Below are 19,709 nucleotides of genomic sequence, written 5' to 3'. Positions count from 1 at the left end.
GAAGGGTGGCTAACTGCCCAGGAGGCTGTACTGCTACCTATCCCTCCCACGTTCCTATCTCATTCACCTGCTGCCTCCCTCTGAGCAATCAGCCAGCCTTCCCCAACCCTCCCCTCTCTCCCCACGTCTTCTCTACCCTCACCCACTCTGATAAATCAGTGTTATGAAAATATATCATTATACTGCATAACCTGTGTGCAACACAATAATACTGGTGTGTGTAATTAAGTCTCTAGTTCCTCAAGAAAGTCAGTGTTGCTATCTGTGTCCACTGTGTGAAGAATCAAGAGGGGTAATTCTCTCTCTGCCTCTCTTTTTTTTAAAAAAATTTCATATCAATTTAAAACTATATCCTGTTGGGAAGTTCTATGAATTACCTGAATTTTTGGACTGTGAATACACTTCAGTATTCTGAGAAAAGAAAAAGAAATGTAGAATATAACAAAATTCAAATTTTATAATGTATAGACAAATATTAAGACGCTTAATAAATGTGAAGACCACAGTGGGTGGGAAGAACAGTCCTGCTGGAGGTACATCTGAAACTGAACATTATAGTAGAATTTGAAGGTACCTCTTCAGTTGTAAGGTTCTTTTTATTATTCAGTACTTTAATTACTGAATAATAAAATGAATCTTACAACTGAAGCCGTACCTTTAACCTTTACAATAACTGATTTGTTTAATGACAAAAGCAACAGAATTTTTCTAAAGTTGCATCTTTACTGTGTATTACAATGTTAGTTCGTGTTCATTTTAAATGGCAATGGAATCAGAGAAATTCTCTTGGTTAACGTATTGTGAATAGTTTTATTGTTAACAACATTGCAGCATAAAGAATAAGTTTATAGTACCACATTCTCAGCGCAAATTTTCCACTCTTTCAAAATCATTGCAGATTCTCCTCCCTGCTGGTGTCAACAGAATGCAAGGATTGATGAGTGGATGAATAAATGAACGGCCTAGCCTATGCTCAAATTCAAATAAAAGTATCTTCCCTTACAATCATTTCCGTGTCTGGTTCAGATTCATTGATAACATCCCCATAATCTGGATTTTTGACATGGACACCTGTACCTTCTTTTTCTGGTGGAAGGGTTGAAGGGAAAGGGAAAAGAGCGGAGAAAAATGACTGATGAGGTTTAGGAATTAGGGAGGGTTATGGAAAAGTCACCCAGAACCCCATATCAGCAGAGACTGCTGAACAGGATGAAAAGATCCCTCACACTTATTCCTTTCCTTTAGTCCTTCCAGAAAGAGCACTGGCTCCAAAAGCTTGCAAATTTCCATAAATTTTATAGCTGTTTTCTCACACCACCACTTGGTGAGCAGATTTTTTTTTTTTAATCTGTTAATATTAAATGTATAACCACTATCATTACCTCCATTTGTTCACTATTATCCATTCCATGTTGACAATTGCTTCCCATACAATGTTGCCATCACTGCATTGGCACTGAGGAGAGGGAATTATATGAATATCAGCCAGCATGGATTTCAGAAACCCAACTTGCACTTTTCTCAGATTACATTCTGGAAGCCATGGACCAATTCAGCCAGATGGCTACAGGATTTATTTATTGACTTCCAAACAGCATTTGACTTGGTACCACACTAATGTTTATTAATGAAACTAAGTTCATATGAGATATCAAACTGAGTATATGATTGAATTTAGGATTTTTTGGTGAGGAGGGGAAAAAATGTTATGTTGGATGGGGAGTCATCAGTAGATTAAGAAGTAACTTTAAAGGATGCTCCAGAAAAGTGTGTGGAACTCTTGTTGTTCATGTTGTTTGTTAATGACCTGGCAGTTAATATTAATAGTAACTTCTTGCAAATGCACTTTACAAAATGCAAAAACTTAATATCCTATGACTGCAATATGAGTGAGTGAGTCGCAATTGGAATCAGTCAACGCATATAATGTAGGTTCAGTCATGGGCAGCACAGGTGGCTGACTTGGGTTCATTTGCTGGGCATTAGGAAAATGCAGTATATCTATGGACACTGGTGTGACCCATCATAGGAGATATTGCTCTAGTGTCTGGAACCAATACAGAGTAGAACTAATAGGGAATGTTGCACATATACAATGGAGGCGGCACAAATGGTCACAGGTTAGATTGACCCATGGACAAAAGTCAAGGACATGCTGAAAAACCTTGAAATGGCAGACTCTTGATGCCAGCTGCCCCACAGAGGCCTGCTTACGAAATTTGGACAACCAGTATGAAGTGAGGAATCTAGGAATATATTACAATCCACAACATATCCCTACCAAAGAGACCACGTAGAAAAGACTTGACTAGTTACAATATACACATAGGCACTTAAGAGGTCCTTCTTCCCGTGCTCCATATTTTAACTAACCACTTGATGAACCACATGACTCGCCATTGCCAAAGTGTACCTATTCTCGTACTAGATTACTTGGCTGTTCATCATTCTACTTATAATAAATCAGCTTGAACAGATGCGCTCATGTCCATGATTTTCACATCTTTACCTTTATTTACCCCAATTTCCCCAAATCCAAAGCAGTATCTCATCTGAAATGTGCTGTAGCTGATCCACCTTCCAGCACGTTACCTGTTATCTCAATCTCCGTGGCCCAATCATCCACTAGCTGTAAAGTTTACTGCTCTGTTTTGTGCCTCATAAGTATTATATGTTTTCATCTTCATCAATCTTCTTCCAATGATTATGAGGTACTCTAACAATTAATAATGATTTAACGCAACACCATCAAGTGTACTTTTATCTTGTTTACACTTGTTGCATTAAACACACAATGATCTACTTTTAGTTAGTAACTATGATATACTGTGTATAAGACAGTTTAGTAATGCTCACAGTCTATGAGTAGTTTAAAAAAAAATCACTGTGGCAACACATGTAAATAACATAGTAACTTCCTTCTTTGATTGGTGGATGCCTGCAGACTGACATAGAACCTCAATTAACGAATACTGAATGCAGACTGACTAAAATAGAAACCGTATATCTTGACTGCTCAACCATGGCTGTATGTGACTTTACGCATGAAGCCTATTTATGTATAGGTGCAGGTAGTAAAGAAATTACAAAACCCACCAGGTTAGCGAAGAGCGCTAATGTGCTGCTTACTGGACTCGGCCCTAGATGGAATCCGCCCAGCGGATTAACGACGTGGGCTGGTGTGCCGGCCAGCCTGGATGTGGTTTTTAGGCAGTTTTCCACATCCCATTAGGTGATCACCGAGCTGGCCCTCACATCTCGCCTCAGACACATGACTCACAGACATCTGAAACACATTCGCACTATTTCATAGTTTACACTAGACGCAGACAGCTGGGGTACACTGATTCTGTCCTGGGGGTGGGGGTATGGGGTGACGGCAGGAAGGACATCTGGCCACCAATTTAAATTAACCATGCCCAATCCTTTGTAACCACGCCAACCCTGCAGAAACTACAGGACAAAGGTGCAAGCAAAAGTAAGTAAGCAAGTACTAAAGAAATTACTAAATGTTAAAGTGCAAAGCTGGAGATATTCACATAAAAGACAGAAAAAGTAAAAAAAAAAAAAATTAAAAAAAAGCTAAACAAACACAGTGGGCAGTGAAGTAAATTTGTTTAACCGAAAGCTATTTCCTCTGGAATTGGTATAAATGATGGTTATTATTTTATGAATATAATTGGAGAGATAAAAAATCTATTCACCAAACAGTGGCAAGAGAAAACACATACAAAGGTTAAAGAAATGTGCAGACTTTCAGAGCCAGTGGCTTCTTGTTCTTCTGGCAGTAGGGTTGAAGGGAAGGAGGAGATGTAGAAGTAACTTCAGGTGTGCCCCAGGGAAGTGTGTTGGGACCCTTGTTGTTCTTTTTGTATATTAATGACCTTGTAGACAATATTAATAGTAAAACCAGGCTTTTTTCAGTTGATGCAGTTATCTTTAATGAAGTGCTATCCGAGAGAAGCTGCATAAATATTCAGTCTGATCATCTTAAGATTTCAACGTGGTGCGGAGATTGGCAACTCATCCAAATGTTCAGAAGTTTAAATTTGTGCACTTCACAAAATGAAAAAAAATGTAGTTTCCTATGACTATAATATCAATTAATCACTGCTGGAATCAGCCAACACATTTCTAGCCACACCATGGGAGGAATGTAGAACTATGGAAAAGAGGTATTTAGTCTGCAGCAGAATGGATGGGAACTCCTTTCTGGCTTCAGAGCCTCTGTTTTTTGTTGAAAATGTGGAGGACAAGTTTGGGAAAGTGGCTGTGCTGTCAAAAATGAGAAATGGGGCCGTCATCATTCAGACAGCATCCCCAGCCCAGTCCTGGGTGTTGCTCGCCTGTGACCAGCTGGGTGACACTCCCATTGCCGCCACCCCTCATAAAAGCCTCAACATGGTCCAGGGGATTTTCCATCGTAACCTTCTCTAGCAGCCTGATGATGAGCTCCGCATCAAGTTAGAACAGTGGAGCGTTCACTTCATCTGGCGTGTTTATAGGGGACCTAAATACAAAGGGTTGCTACTGCTGCCTTCATCTTGGCCTGTGAGGGGGACTCATTGCCTGAAAAGGTCAAGGTGATGGTATACCGATATAACATAAAACCATACATCCCTCCCCCTATGTGGTGCTTTAAGTGTTTGAAATTTGGGGGTGCATGTCTTCCCACTGCAATTCCAGCACCACACGTTAAGACTGCAGGCGTCCAGTGCATCCAAATACTCCATGTGCCCCTCCACCCAGTTGTGTCAGCTGTGGAAGCACCACTCCCCCTGCTAGCCAGACTGCACAGTACTCCAAAAGGAGTGAAAAACTATGGAGTACAAGACCCTGACCAGCTGACTTTCCAAGAGCTAAATGTAAATTTGAATGGTTGCACCCCATTTGCTTGACATCTATATATGCTGCAGCTATGTTGACATGTCATCGTCATTTGTGATGGTAGTTCCAGCATCTCTGTCTCATTCAGTGGGCGCCCCGGACTGCGCGAATATATCTGTCCTCTTGGTGATTGGGGGCACCTCTTCTTCCATTGCTCCCAAAGCACCTACCTCGAGAGCAATTCCCCCCTCCCCCATACACACACACACACACACACACACACACACACACACACACCGGGAACATTGGTCCCCTCCCCACAGCGGAAGAGGTCAAGTCTCCTCTGGCTCCTCTCTCACAGAAGGGGTCCCTTGGGATTCTGCCTTCCAAGGTCTCCACTAATGCCAAAGTGGACACTCACCAGCGGCTGAAGGAGCCACAAGCTGCTGGACGAAGGGCTTTGCAGTCTTCCTCTGGGCCTGAAGCTACTTCGGAGAAGTCCTCCCAGCAAGCCCAAAAAGATAAGCAAGAGAGCAAGCAGACAAAGTAGTAGTCTGCTAAGAAACAGGACCCTCTGGTGGCCCCAGCACCACCACTCCCTACCAGTTCTGTGCCTGAGGATGAGGTGGAGATTTTAGCTTCCCCTGAGGACCTGGATCTCGTCGACACCTCTTTTTTTTCTTCCACTTGGCTGAGTTACAGCAACTGTTGAGTGATATACCTGCTTTTTGCGTTGCCCTTTAGGAAACCTGGTTTCCCACAGTGCAGAACCCTACCCTGTGCGGGTGTCGGGGGTACTACAAAAACCATCCTGACTGTGACAGTGTCAAATGGAGCTTGTATCTATGTCCTTACCTCTGTCTGTAGTGAACCTGTGCCCTTTCAAACACATTTACATGCTGTGGCTGTCAGGGTGAGGACAATGTAGGATATTACCATCTGTGACATCTACCCCCCTCCAGATGGTGAAGTGCCACCCCATGTATTGGCTGCCCTAATTTCCCAACTCCGCTCGCCTGTGGCTGCCTTAATTTCTCAACTCCGCTCGCCTGTTCTACTTGTGGGTGATTTTAAAGCCCATAACCCTTTGTGGGGTGGAACCAAGTTTACTGGTCATGGTAAACATGTCAAGGACCTACTGGCTCAACTCAGCCTTTTTCTCCTAAATACGGGTGCCCACACATTTCAGTGTTGCACAAGGCACATACTGGGCCATTGATCTCTCGGTTTGCAGTCCTGGCCTCTTCCTGTCTGTCCACTGGAGAGCTCACTTGTGTGGTAGTGTCCACTTTCCACTCTTCCTGTCCCTACCTCAGCATCACTCATCTGAACACTTGCCCATATGGGCTTTTCCCAAGGCTGACTGGGACACTTTCACCTCTACTACCATTGTTGAAGCTCTGTTGCATGGAAACATTGATGAGGTGATCCACACCATCACTACTACCATTGTTGCCGCAGCTGAATCAGCAATACCTTGTCCCTCAGTTTGCCCCTGGTGGAAGTCAGTGCCTTAGTGGTCGCTGGAAATCGCTGCAGCTGTTAGAGACCATAGGCGGCCCCTCCAATGTCATAAACACCACCCCTCTCGGGAGAACCTCTTAGCCTTCAAATGGTTCTATCCCCAGGTCTGCCTACTCATCAAATGAGGGAAGCAGGAGTGTTGGGAACAATGCATCTCTACCATTGGAACACGAACGTCTCTTCCCCGGCTTTAGATCAAGCTTCAACACCTTTACGACTATCAGACACTTGCAGGTGTACCTCGAATTTCCTCACATGGAGCTGTTTCTGCTGATCCAGATGTAATCAAAGAGCGTCTTGCCGAGTACTATGCTTACACCTCTGTGTCTGAGAATTACCGCCCCACCTTTTGTCTCCTCAAACAGCTGGTGGAGCGACAACACCTATCTTTTGCTACACGCCACCCTGAGCCATATAATGCTCTCTTTGGTGTGTGGGACTTTCTCAGTGCCCTTGCCGACTGTCCTGTCACAGACCACATCCATCCCCAAATGATTAAACATCTGTCAGCGGATTACCAGCGCCACCTCCTTGTCATCTTCAACCACATCTGAAGCGACGGCGAATTCCCATCGCAGTTGTGGGAGAGTATCATTGTTCCAGTGCTAAAGCCTGGTAAGAACCCACTTGAAGTGGATAGCTATTGTCCTATCAGCCTCGCCAATGTTCTGCACAAGCTGCTCGAATGTATGGTGAATGGTTATTGTGTTGGCTCCTTGAGTCTTGGGGCCTTCTAGCTCCATCTCAGGGCGGTTTTCGATAAGGGCCCTCTATCACCAACAACTTGGTCCACCTGGAGTCTGCCATTCGATCAGCTGTTTCCCACTGACAGCACCTTATTGCCGCCTTTTTTGACTTGACGAAGGCCTACATACCACTTGGCGACACCATATCCTCACTACTTTGTACAAGTGGGGTCTCCGGGGCCTGCTCCCGATTTTTATACGGAACTTCTTGTCTCTCTGCACTTTCAGAGTTCATGTTGGTGCTTCCCGCAGTGTACCCCCTACGCAAGAGAAAGGGGTCCCATAGGGATCTGTCCTGAGTGTCCCACTCTTTTAATTGCTGTTAATGGTCTTACACTTGCAGTGGGTTCCTCAAGTATCTTCCCTCCTATATGCTTGGCAATTTTTGTATTTCCTTCTGCTCCTCTTCTATTGGTGTGGCTGAATGTCGGCTGCAGGGAGCCACATGAAAGGCACAGTCATGGGTCATCACTCATAGCTTTCAGTTTTTGGGCGCTCAACTTGCGTCGTGCACTTCTGTCATCTTCGTACTGTCCAACCCCATCCAGAACTTTACTTTGATGACCAGCTACATTATGTAGTGGAGACTTACCGCTTTTTGCGGATGGTCTTCAATGCCCGTTTAACTTGGTTTCCCTATCTTTGTCAGCTAAAGGAAAAGTGCTGGTGCCATCTTAATATTATTCAGTGCCTGAGCCACACCGACTGGGGTGCTGACTGCTCTACACCGCTGCAGCTGCACAAAGCCGTTGTGCAGTCCTGTCTGGACTATAGGAGCCTCATGTATGGTTCAGCATCATACTGTGGCTGCTGGACCCTATCCACCACTTTGGAGTTCGGCTTGCGACGGGAGCTTTCCGAATGAGTGCAGTGAACGGCCTCCTCTTGGAAGCTGGTATTCCTCCATTGTGACTCTGGTGGCAACTTCTGCCTGCAAATTATACCACCCACATTCATAATTTGCCTTACCATCCAAATTATAGTCTCCTTTTCCCTAACAAGGCGATCCATCTCCCACAACGGCGGCCCAGGACAGAGAATCCCCTTGCAGTCTGTGTCTGGTCACTTATTACTGACTCAATACTTTCCCTCTACTGCCTTTCCTGCAGGTCCACTTACATACATCTCTGTGGTTCATGCCTTGGCCACAGCTTTGTCTGGACCTATCGTGAGGCCCAAAAGGCTCAGTTCCGCCTGACGCCCTCTGTTGTCAATTTTTCTCTATTCTCGGCAAGTTCCAGGGCTCATAAATAGTCTACACTGATGGATCAATGGTCGATGGTCTTGTTGGATTCACTTACACACATATTGGACATAGTGAACAATGCTTGTCACCAGATGACTGCAGTGTTTTTGCTGCAGAGTTGGTAGCCATTTGTCACACTCTTGAGCATATCTGCTCCTGTGCCGGTGAGTCCTTTGTCATCTGTAGTGACTCCTTCATTAGCCTACAAGCTCTTGACCAGTGCTTCCCTTACCATTAATCGATAATGACTATCCAGTAGTCTCTTTATGCTCTCGGCAACAGTGGACATTCAGTGACCTTCATTTGGACCCCAGGACATGTCAGGATCCCGGACAGTGAACTTGCTGACAGGCTGGCCAAACAGGCTGTCGGTAAACCGACTCTGCAGATCAGCCTGCCAGAGACTGATGCAGTCATCCGTGTGAACCACTCACAGGGACTCTGATGTCCTTTGCCAGCTCCACATCGGCCAGACACAATGTCTTAATGGCTGATGTTGTTTTACATTTTATTTGTGACAGGGATTTTTGTCACACAGTCTAAGGGTGGCCGTCTGGCCTTCTCTCCCAGGCCTCCACCCTCCCTCGATTTTAACTCTTCCTCATTCTCTCTTTGCTGTTTGTTTGTCTTGGTGTTTGTCTCATCCCTATCTGTGTTCCTCTATCCTTGTCTTTCAGGTTTGAGATTTTAGTGTGTTGCAAGGAGGCTGGCTCATCCTTTTTTATTTTTACGATCAGCCAGCCCAGGCCACTTGCTTTCATTTAATACCTTTCACTACTTGTTCCTTTTAGTGTACATTTTCCCCTTTCTGTTGGCTGCTGTCCTTTTGTTTTTCAGTGTGATTGAAAGTTGGTTTTATGCCTTTTAATTTCCCTGACTCCTGGTGGGACTGTTTTTAATGTGAGACCTGTTTGGATGAGGAAAAGGGGATTGATGACCCCGTAGTTTGGTCTCTGCACTCTCCCAAACCAGCCAAACTGGGTGTAATGCTTTGTAGGGATATGAAATGGAATGACCACTTAGGTTCAGTTGCGGGTAAAGCAGGTGGCAGACTTCAGTTTATTGGTATAACACTGGGGAAGTGCAATCAGTCTACTAAGGAGATTGCATACAAATCACTCGTGCGATGCATCCTAGAACGTGCTCAAGTGTGTGGGACCTGTATCAGATAGGCCTAACAGAGATATTGAACATATACAGAGAAGGGCAGCATGAATGGTCACAGGTGTGTTTACTCCATGGGAGAGTGTCACAGATACACTGAAGGAACTGACATGGCAGTGTGTCGAAGACAGACATAAACTATCCTGAGAAAGTCTATTAACAAAGTTTCAGAAATGAGCTTTAAATGATTACTCTAGGGATATACCACAACTCCCGATGTTTCGCTCACACAGGGATCATGAAGGTAAGAGTAGAATAATTACTCCATGCACAGAGGCATGGAAACAATCATTCTTCCCAAGCTCCATACATGAATGGAACAGGAAGAAACCCTAATAACTGGTACAAATATATGCAGTAGTCCTTTTACAGAAACTGCCTCTGCAAAATCAAAGTGGTATATGGCCAGTATGGCTCTTTTGAAATTTGATTAATCAATATGATTTTTAAGTTTGATGTAGTTCAAAGTCCAAGATGTGTATTGGTTACAATACATTTACTCATAAGTATATGCAATTTAAATTTTGTTGTATTTTTGCTTGTTTACTTTGGTTTCATTTATATGAGTACTTTTCGAGTGGATTGCTAGTCAGGAAGCTGACGTGAACATTGCTGCCACTAGCGTTTATTTACGTGTTTGGTGTAGAGGTGTGTATGTTAAATGTCGCTTTCTGTAACATGCAATAACTTTAGTCATATATGACATATTGATTATGTACCTGTCTTCTATTTCATGTAGATTTGCATTACATTACCTTAAATTCCACTTCATACGACTCGTGACATTGCCAGTGTTTTTGTTGTAATAGTGTATGTATTGCCAACATACAGATTGCTGTCACTCGTTAACAGTTTACATATGATGGAAAAATTACAATTACTTATGTTTTAATTATGAGCATGGTGTGTGGCCTCCTCACTGGTCAGTTAATAATGTGGCTTGAATTTGACACGATTTGAATGACTGGAAATTTTCTAATTGCTGGCTTGTAATGGCTTTTGGTTTTAATGTCATCAAAAGGCCTAAGTGTGTACTAGTAGCAATGCATTTATTTATAACTATATATTTAATATTTCAATTATTTCTTCGTGATCACTTATGTTTAACACACAAGAATACTTTTTGAGCAGTGTGCTACTCAGTAAGCTTTTCTGGTTTTTTCATGTATGTATATATATTGTGGAGTCATCCTTCATGATACACTGCATCATTGTGGGCTACTTGGTATCCCTACATGTGATTTTTTCATGGCAGTACACGATATATTATGCATTTGCATATGAATGTTTGCATCATGAACAGTTTCCTTGTGGGTGGCTTTCATATGTTCTATATATGTGGGTCCTACATTCGGTTTATACCATGTCTTGGATGTTCATTTTATAGATATGACATAGTGTATGCCCCTCATCTGTGTACAACTAAGCATTTTATACTTCGACATGACACATAGGTCATGTTCCTTCTTTTTACTTGTTTGTGAGGTATTGTTTCCTTCCATTCATCACCTTTTACAGTTATTTTGTCTTACAGTAAGTTTTTTCGGGGTTGTGCAGATAATGTGTGTCAGACTCTCCAATAAAAATCATGAATAGTATTTAAAGAAGTTTTAATAGATAGTATAATTGTACAATGTATTGAGTGGAAATTCGTGATGGTATATTTTAGATATGTGACAATGGATATATCTGTTCCTTCTGTCAAATGTTCAGTGTAAATTCATTTGTAGAGTCTTGCCATTGTTTCTCATTCTGGTTTACTCTGTTTCTATGTAACTTGATTGGTAAGTTGATAATGCTATCTTTAATGTTTTATGCATACAGGCCTGAAGATGACGCACTGAAGCGTTGAAACTGGTAGCGACAAAATAAAATCTGTAGGTGTTTTTATTTGTTACAAAAGAGGTATATGACTGACTCAACAACAACAAATTACACCACATAGGACAGACATTAGAGAACTAAGTGTCTGTCGTATGTGGTGTAATCTGCTGTTATTAAGTCAGCTGTATACCACTTTAATTACTGCAAGGGTAGTTTCTGTGCATGGGCTATTGCCAGTATTTGTCACACTTACAGCACTGTTGGTTTGAAAATGGACCATCTAGAAATAAAAAATGGATACTTCTCAAAGCAACTTATGATGAAACTACAAACATTTATTTCAGTTTTCAGTTTCCCTGATCGGTGAACGCCCTGTGGCAGGTTATTTCTCAGGGTTTGTCAAACGTCACTTGAATCCTGAACGCTACCTAATGTACATGTAACAGAATGTGAGGCTCTCCAGTCAGGGAAGACATTATTGCAATGGTACAATGGAGTCCCACCACCAGTACACAGCGCATTAGCTATCAGCTCGGCATTCCACAAACTTGAGTGTGGCATACATTACATTCCGAGGGCTTGTACTCACACCATCTGCATCTGCATCCTGGTGACGCAGTAAGCAGACAATAATTTTGTGAACGGTTGGCTGTCCACAGAGATGTGCAGTACACTTCATTTACGTATGAGGCTACAACTGTACACAGTGGTATCATGAACACCCACAATTCTCGTACATGGATAGTGGAGATCCCACATGACACTAGGGATCAAAATTCCAAGTTAGATTCTCAGTGAACATCTGGTGTGGTATGATTGATGATCTGGTGATGGGAGCTTTGTTCCTGCCAAATCACATGAGAGTTGCAGTGTACTCACATTTCCTGAGAGAAGACCTACATGCACTTTTCGAATATGTGACATCAGAGCAATGACAGCAAACATACGTGCAACATGACGGATCAACAATTTACTGTACCAGACAAGTATGCCAGTATCTGAATAACACATTTCCTTAATGGAGGATTTGCCATGGTAGACCCATTAACTGGCCTGCCAGATCACCCAACCTAACTCCATCAGACTGCTGTTTATGGGGCTGTGTAAAGGGGGATATGTACACTACAAAGGTGGATATATATGGAAAACTTGTCACTCACATCACCGCTGCTGTTGCCGGCATTAAAGACCATTGAGGTGATGTTTGATGTGCAACACAACACCCCCTCCAACATATTTACAAGTGCGTTGAGATGGGTGAGAGACCTTTCAGCACCTCATGTAGGATGATCAAGTCATCTGTCCCACCATTATTCTGTCCACCACAGTGCCTACACAGAATTTCGGTAAATAATATTCACACTCATCTTCATCATTCATGGATGTGTGTAGTCTTCAACCCGCCCCAGTTCTGTAATGATCGAAAATTGAACATATGTACATGGATTTTTTTTGTTTTGTTTATTTTCACGTGTAGAATCAGCTCACAAATTACATGACATTCCTCTTGAATCACCCTGTATAAATAACCATACCGTTACCACTATTAGTCTAAAAACTGTACTGTTGGTAATAAAGTTTAGTGAAATAGTGTTTATGTAAAAGTTTGGAGCTATCACATATTTAAGGTTCATATTTCACATATGGAACAGAAAACCGAAAAAAAGGTATTTAATAAGTGGAATTATAGCAAGTGGAGCTATTCCATCTTGCTTTATTTCAATGTTCATGCTGCAGCTTCACTGACTGCATGTTTCCAACCCATCATTCATGCCAGAGAGTTGTTGCCTGTCCTGCCCTGTCTTTTCCATCAGGCAACATCAGTTGTAGTGTTGTAGTATTCACTTATAATCAAATATTAATTTCAGATACATGCTATTTTAGACCCTGAAAATTATATTACAGTTAAATTTCATTCAAGATGCTCCTAAATACTAACTACTTGAATCCATAATAAAATTGTGTAATTGTCGATAATATGGTTAAAACAGTAACATATAATGGGTTAAAGCTGATTGTAGTTGAGGAATATAAAATAGCTATTCAGTTTTTGGTCTAGAAGAGGGCATGTAATAATGCTTATGGGTGCCATTTCCTCAACCAGTTCCATGAATGAATATCTGTCTGTGTGTGACCCTTCTTCTCAGAATTATTTAATAGCTATTGAACAGGCAACCTTCTGTAACATGGTTAAGTGAACATTCTCTCTAAAAGCACTATTTCAGATAGACTGTCTTTTTCATTTTTATGAGTGATATAGTACCCTAGTAAAGTGCCCTGCAGAATTTTACATAGTTTGTTCCTCATTAAGCCTTTCCGCAACACAGCGATCGGAACTCAAGTAAGGTTTCTGAATCTAATTTCTTATGAGAAACTGCCTTGGATACTACATTAAAAGGATGGGAAAGCATGTGCTCGTAAGGCACTGTGTAGTGCTGTAGTTGCAGGTTGTAAGGAACAGATAAAGTAGGTATTCTTGCTCCAATGTTGTAAAGATATTGTGCAATCTCAGCTCAATTTTGGATAAAAGTTTTGACTGCTTAGTGCTTCGCAGCTTTCGTATATTTGACCGAGCGAGGTGGCGCAGTGGTTAGACACTGGACTTGCATTCGGGAGGACGACGGTTCAATCCCGCGTCCGGCCATCCTGATTTAGGTTTTCCGTGATTTCCCTAAATCGCTCCAGGCAATTGCCGGGATGGTTCCTTTCAAAGGGCACGGCCGACTTCCTTCCCCATCCTTCCCTAATCCGATGAGACCGATGACCTCGCTGTCTGGTCTCCTTCCCCAAACCAACCACCCAACCACCCCCTTTCGTATATTTGTTAACACATGTCTTCCATACTCCATGAACTGCACCATGTTTTATTTGTCAAAACTGGTTTTCAGGTTTATAACCCATCAAAAGTGGCATATTTATACACTTCTATAGCAATGAAATGCTTGTTATTTAATACAACAGGACCTGAAATATGTCTTATATCAGAGCACCCAGTTTGTCATGTATGTTCCTGCTGTCAAATTTTAGGCAGTGACAATTCTTGATAATGTTTTGACATTAATTGTCGTACAGTTCCATATTTACTCTACATGACAGTTACGTCAGACATTAATGAGCATTGTCACTGCCTAAAATTGGGTAGCAGTAACATACATGATGAACTGGGTACTATGTTACAGTACATATTTCATATTCTGTTGTATTAACTGACAAGCATGTCATTGAGACAGATGAGGGGTTATAAAACCAAAAACCGTTTTTGTCAAATAAAATATTTCTAATGAAGCTTGTGGTGTATTGATGATGTCTTTTAATCAATTGCAGGTATTCATTGTGATTAGTAAGCTGTGCTTTTTAGTCAGTTAGGAGATCAGTCTAGGCATAATTTCCTCTAAAATCCAGTTTATACCCAGCCTCTATGCCAATGTCAGTGAATCCCTTTACACAAAACTGCATTTGTTATCGAAGGTTAAAGTCATTTATCACTCAGGTCACTTAGTGAGAAACCAGAATTATTCTAAATTTACTGCAGGTTGAACTCATGGCTATATAATATTGAAATAACCATCGCAGCTAAGACGCAATGTGCCTGAGCAATTCTAAATGAATGATCTATTTTGTCTGCTGTGTGTGTTTTCCTGATTGTGCCCCCATCATTCCAAATTAATTTACTGTGGAGTGCACAAAATGATAGACCATCTTGAGGATTCTGAAGCAGTGTAGGTTCATTATGCAATGAAAACCAATTCTGCACTGGCTTCAAGCAGTACAAGGAACACTGTTAGCAGAGAAATAAATCCAGGATGTCCTTTCTTGCCTACAGGGCAAGGAAATGAAATAATAATTAGTAATTATGAAAGAATGGAAATGTGTCACTCTTTCCTCATTCTCCACTCGCGCTTTATCTAACACTTCTCCTCTTCCTTCTACCTGCCTTTCCACTTTCTCACACTTACCTGCACCCCTCACCCTTCCTTTCCACTCTCTCACACTTACCTGGACCACTGACCTCTTCCTTTCCAATTTCTCACACTTTTCCACCCTCCTCACTCCCCCTTTCCACTTCCTTATACTTTTCCACCCCCTTCACCATGTCTTTTCACTTTCTCGCATGTCACTACACCCCCAACCCCAACCTCCATCCTCTTCCACTTCCTCTCATTTCTCCACCCTCTCATCCTCCCTTTCCACTTCTCACTGTGTCATGTTAATCACATTGTAGTCTCTTGTTCCTCCATCACCTCTCACACTCCCTTTTCAATATCCCCTGTATCTTACCTCTCACTCTCCTTTCACATTACTCCTTGTACAAGATGCCTTGTTCTCTCTTGTTATTGATCCCTCTACATCTTTTATCACTCTACCTTTTGATTTTCCTTGTACCTCATTTATTATATCTCTTTCCATTATGTGTTGAACATCAGTTATCACTCACTCTTCTAATTTTTTCTCTACTACATCTCTCGCTCTCCCTAGTAACTCACCTCTCACTCAACCATTCTCAGTATTTCTGATATCTTACCAATACACTTTTCTACAGTTCTTCATACCTCACCTCTCACTCTACCTTCCTACTATTGTTCAAACATTTCCACCAACTCTACCGTTCTCCCATTCCTCAAACGTCACTCTCGTTCTCTGCTCTTATTATTCTCCACACATGGTACCCTTTTCTTCCTACATATTGTTTTTCACACATTGGATTCCTCTCAGCTGTCCCATTGCTTATCACATGTTGCAACCCACTCTCTGCTCCAGCTGTCACAAGTATTCTCATTGTTCTCGACACCTTACTGACCATTCCCTGTTCCTGCTCTGCCTTACAGCTCGTTACTCTGTCTCCAATGCCATTGTACCCCGCCATCATGCCAAGTCCCCATTTCTACATCTCACGACTTAACCTCCATTTCAAATTCCCTACACTACACTCTTACTTTAATCACCATTGCTTGCACATCAGTCTTCATTCTTGTGTTTCATTATTCATGAAAACTCTCTCCTATTTCACATTCCCATTGTTCTTTGTGCTTCATCCTTCTGTCATTTACCCCTATTCTTCATTCTCAACCCCTCTTTTGTCTTCAGCTGTTTCTTGTACAACACTCCCTCTCACCTTGCTTCATTTTATGCTTCACTTTTCTTTTCTCCAGATCTGAGCAATTTGTCTCATTCTTCCTACCATTTGTCCTCACACCACTGATCTTTTTCTCCCTGCCATATATTCCTTCTGTCCTGTGGCTTACTCTTCTTTTACTCACCATACACTCTGTGCCCTTCACCTTCATATTCTCTCTCCTCTGTAAACTATCAATTCTTCCATCTTTGTCATACCTTTGCATTACCTTCCCTCCCAGTTTTGCTGTTACCATTTTGCTGGGTGGTGTAGTATCCAGTTGTCTGAGACATTGTGTTGCTGTCTTGGCTTCTGTTATTTCCAGGTTCATTCATTACTCATCTTGTCTTTTTTGTATCTTAATTTTTCATCCATTTTTTCTCTAGAGATTCTTATTCTTTCTCCATACTTGTGTAGTTAATATTCTTGTGTGTTCCATCAACTTTCTGATTACTTTATGTGGACATCTTAATATGTTCCTAAGTTTGCAATTTGATGTAATTTTTTTTTTCTAGGAGCGGTACGAAGAAATGTCACCACCAAAATTTTTGTATGGATCTCATTATTCTGCTCCTGGATTTGTCCTGTTTTATTTAGTGAGAAAATTTCCACATTACATGTTGTGCTTGCAGAATGGTCGATTTGATCATCCAGACAGAATGTTCAACAGGTATGTTATATATATAATGCTGCAGGAGCACCTTTATATGAGTATATATATAATATATACACTCCTGGAAATTGAAATAAGAACACCGTGAATTCATTGTCCCAGGAAGGGGAAACTTTATTGACACATTCCTGGGGTCAGATACATCACATGATCACACTGACAGAACCACAGGCACATAGACACAGGCAACAGAGCATGCACAATGTCGGCACTAGTACAGTGTGTATCCACCTTTCGCAGCAATGCAGGCTGCTATTCTCCCATGGAGACGATCGTAGAGATGCTGGATGTAGTCCTGTGGAACGGCTTGCCATGCCATTTCCACCTGGCGCCTCAGTTGGACCAGCGTTCGTGCTGGACGTGCAGACCGCGTGAGACGACGCTTCATCCAGTCCCAAACATGCTCAATGGGGGACAGATCCGGAGATCTTGCTGTCCAGGGTAGTTGACTTACACCTTCTAGAGCACGTTGGGTGGCACGGGATACATGCGGACGTGCATTGTCCTGTTGGAACAGCAAGTTCCCTTGCCGGTCTAGGAATGGTAGAAGGATGGGTTCGATGACGGTTTGGATGTACCGTGCACTATTCAGTGTCCCCTCGACGATCACCAGTGGTGTACGGCCAGTGTCGGAGATCGCTCCCCACACCATGATGCCGGGTGTTGGCCCTGTGTGCCTCGGTCGTATGCAGTCCTGATTGTGGCGCTCACCTGCACGGCGCCAAACACGCATACGACCATCATTGGCACCAAGGCAGAAGCGACTCTCATCGCTGAAGACGACACGTCTCCATTCGTCCCTCCATTCACGCCTGTCGCGACACCACTGGAGGCGGGCTGCACGATGTTGGGGCGTGAGCGGAAGACGGCCTAACGGTGTGCGGGACCGTAGCCCAGCTTCATGGAGACGGTTGCGAATGGTCCTCGCCGATACCCCAGGAGCAACAGTGTCCCTAATTTGCTGGGAAGTAGCGGTGCGGTCCCCTACGGCACTGCGTAGGATCCTACGGTCTTGGCGTGCATCCGTGCATCGCTGCGGTCCGGTCCCAGGTCGACGGGCACGTGCACCTTCCGCCGACCACTGGCGACAACATCGATGTACTGTGGAGACCTCACGCCCCACGTGTTGAGCAATTCGGCGGTACGTCCATCCGGCCTCCCGCATGCCCACTATACGCCCTCGCTCAAAGTCCGTCAACTGCACATACGGTTCACGTCCACGCTGTCGCGGCATGCTACCAGTGTTAAAGACTGCGATGGAGCTCCGTATGCCACGGCAAACTGGCTGACACTGACGGCGGCGGTGCACAAATGCTGCGCAGCTAGCGCCATTCGACGGCCAACACCGCGGTTCCTGGTGTGTCCGCTGTGCCATGCGTGTGATCATTGCTTGTACAGCCCTCTCGCAGTGTCCGGAGCAAGTATGGTGGGTCTGACACACCGGTGTCAATGTGTTCTTTTTTCCATTTCCAGGAGTGTATATATGGGGGGGGGGGGGGGGGAGGAGACAGCATGCATTTGCACATGCAGTGTGCAATGAGAGGGGGAGAGTGAGTGTGGTGATCGTTTTATATGTGAAAATGTGAGATGGTTTATTATTATTAGTGCTTGAAATGAATATTATGTGTTTCTATTTTCAGTGTACCTGATGTTTGGAAGAATGTCATGACAAATATGTCAGATTTCAAGGAATTAATCCCAGCATTTTATGACACAGAGCAAGGAGGTGATTTTCTTGTGAATGGTTTTGGAATTAACTTCGGATATCGACATGATGGTCAAAAAGTTGGTGATGTTCATCTTCCACCATGGGCAAATGGTAGATCCAGAGTTAAAGCTACTGAATGATTCATTTATTGAGATAATAATCTTGATAATTTTCACCTGTGCTGTGGGCTGTAATACATCAATTAATAGGATCTGCTCTTTAGGTCCACAACACTTTGTAAAGAAGATGAGAGAAGCTCTGGAGTCAGAATATGTGTCAAGAAACTTACACCATTGGATTGATTTGATATTTGGCTACAGGCAGACTGGCATAGAAGCAGAGAAAGCAAATAACTGTGAGTCATTTGTAGACTTATTGTCTGTACACTTATACATTTAATGGTCATAGCATTATGATCACTTCACCAAACTGTAAACTCATCTTCATATAGCCATGTGATGTTTGTAACAACTCATGTGTGGCTTAATAGCAAATATCAACAGTGCTATCCAATTAATGGGCAGTGGGCGTTTGAACAAAATGCAGAATGGTGAATATTTATTGATGTTTGATAAAGGATAATTTTGAGTGTTTATGTGGCTGATACCTCAGTCTCACAGATAATTGCACTTATTGGTAAGGGAAACAATGCAACATTAGCACAGCTGCCAAAGTCAGTTAAAGATTACCACCTACAGTGGATTGATAAGTGAAGCAAGTGCAGGGTTCAGTGATTGGTATAGACCAACATACATCACAATGTGGAGCATGGTTACATACAAATATGGTATCCATAAAGGAATGAACAAATTGTTTTTGTTTCCATGAGTTGTGTGCATCAACAGTACTGCATTTTTTCTGAATGCCAATTGACATCTTAAAAG

General features: G+C 42.7%; 1 protein-coding gene across 1 annotated transcript in view; it reads left to right on the top strand.

Annotated features, from left to right (window-relative positions):
• LOC126235774 (protein FAN-like) overlaps nt 1-19,709 on the top strand; it is a 163,455-nt gene that overhangs the window by 64,362 nt on the left and 79,384 nt on the right. Inside the window, exons 9-11 of the mRNA XM_049944576.1 lie at nt 16,960-17,114; nt 18,758-18,936; nt 19,049-19,180. Coding sequence (XP_049800533.1) covers nt 16,960-17,114; nt 18,758-18,936; nt 19,049-19,180 — 466 coding nt within the window. The remainder of the gene's footprint in view (nt 1-16,959; nt 17,115-18,757; nt 18,937-19,048; nt 19,181-19,709) is intronic.

This window comes from Schistocerca nitens, chromosome 2, assembly GCF_023898315.1.
Source record: "Schistocerca nitens isolate TAMUIC-IGC-003100 chromosome 2, iqSchNite1.1, whole genome shotgun sequence".
Classification (NCBI taxonomy): domain Eukaryota; kingdom Metazoa; phylum Arthropoda; class Insecta; order Orthoptera; family Acrididae; genus Schistocerca; species Schistocerca nitens.
The sequence above is the reverse complement of the archived record's forward strand: the minus strand, read 5'-3'. Positions and strand labels throughout refer to the sequence as shown.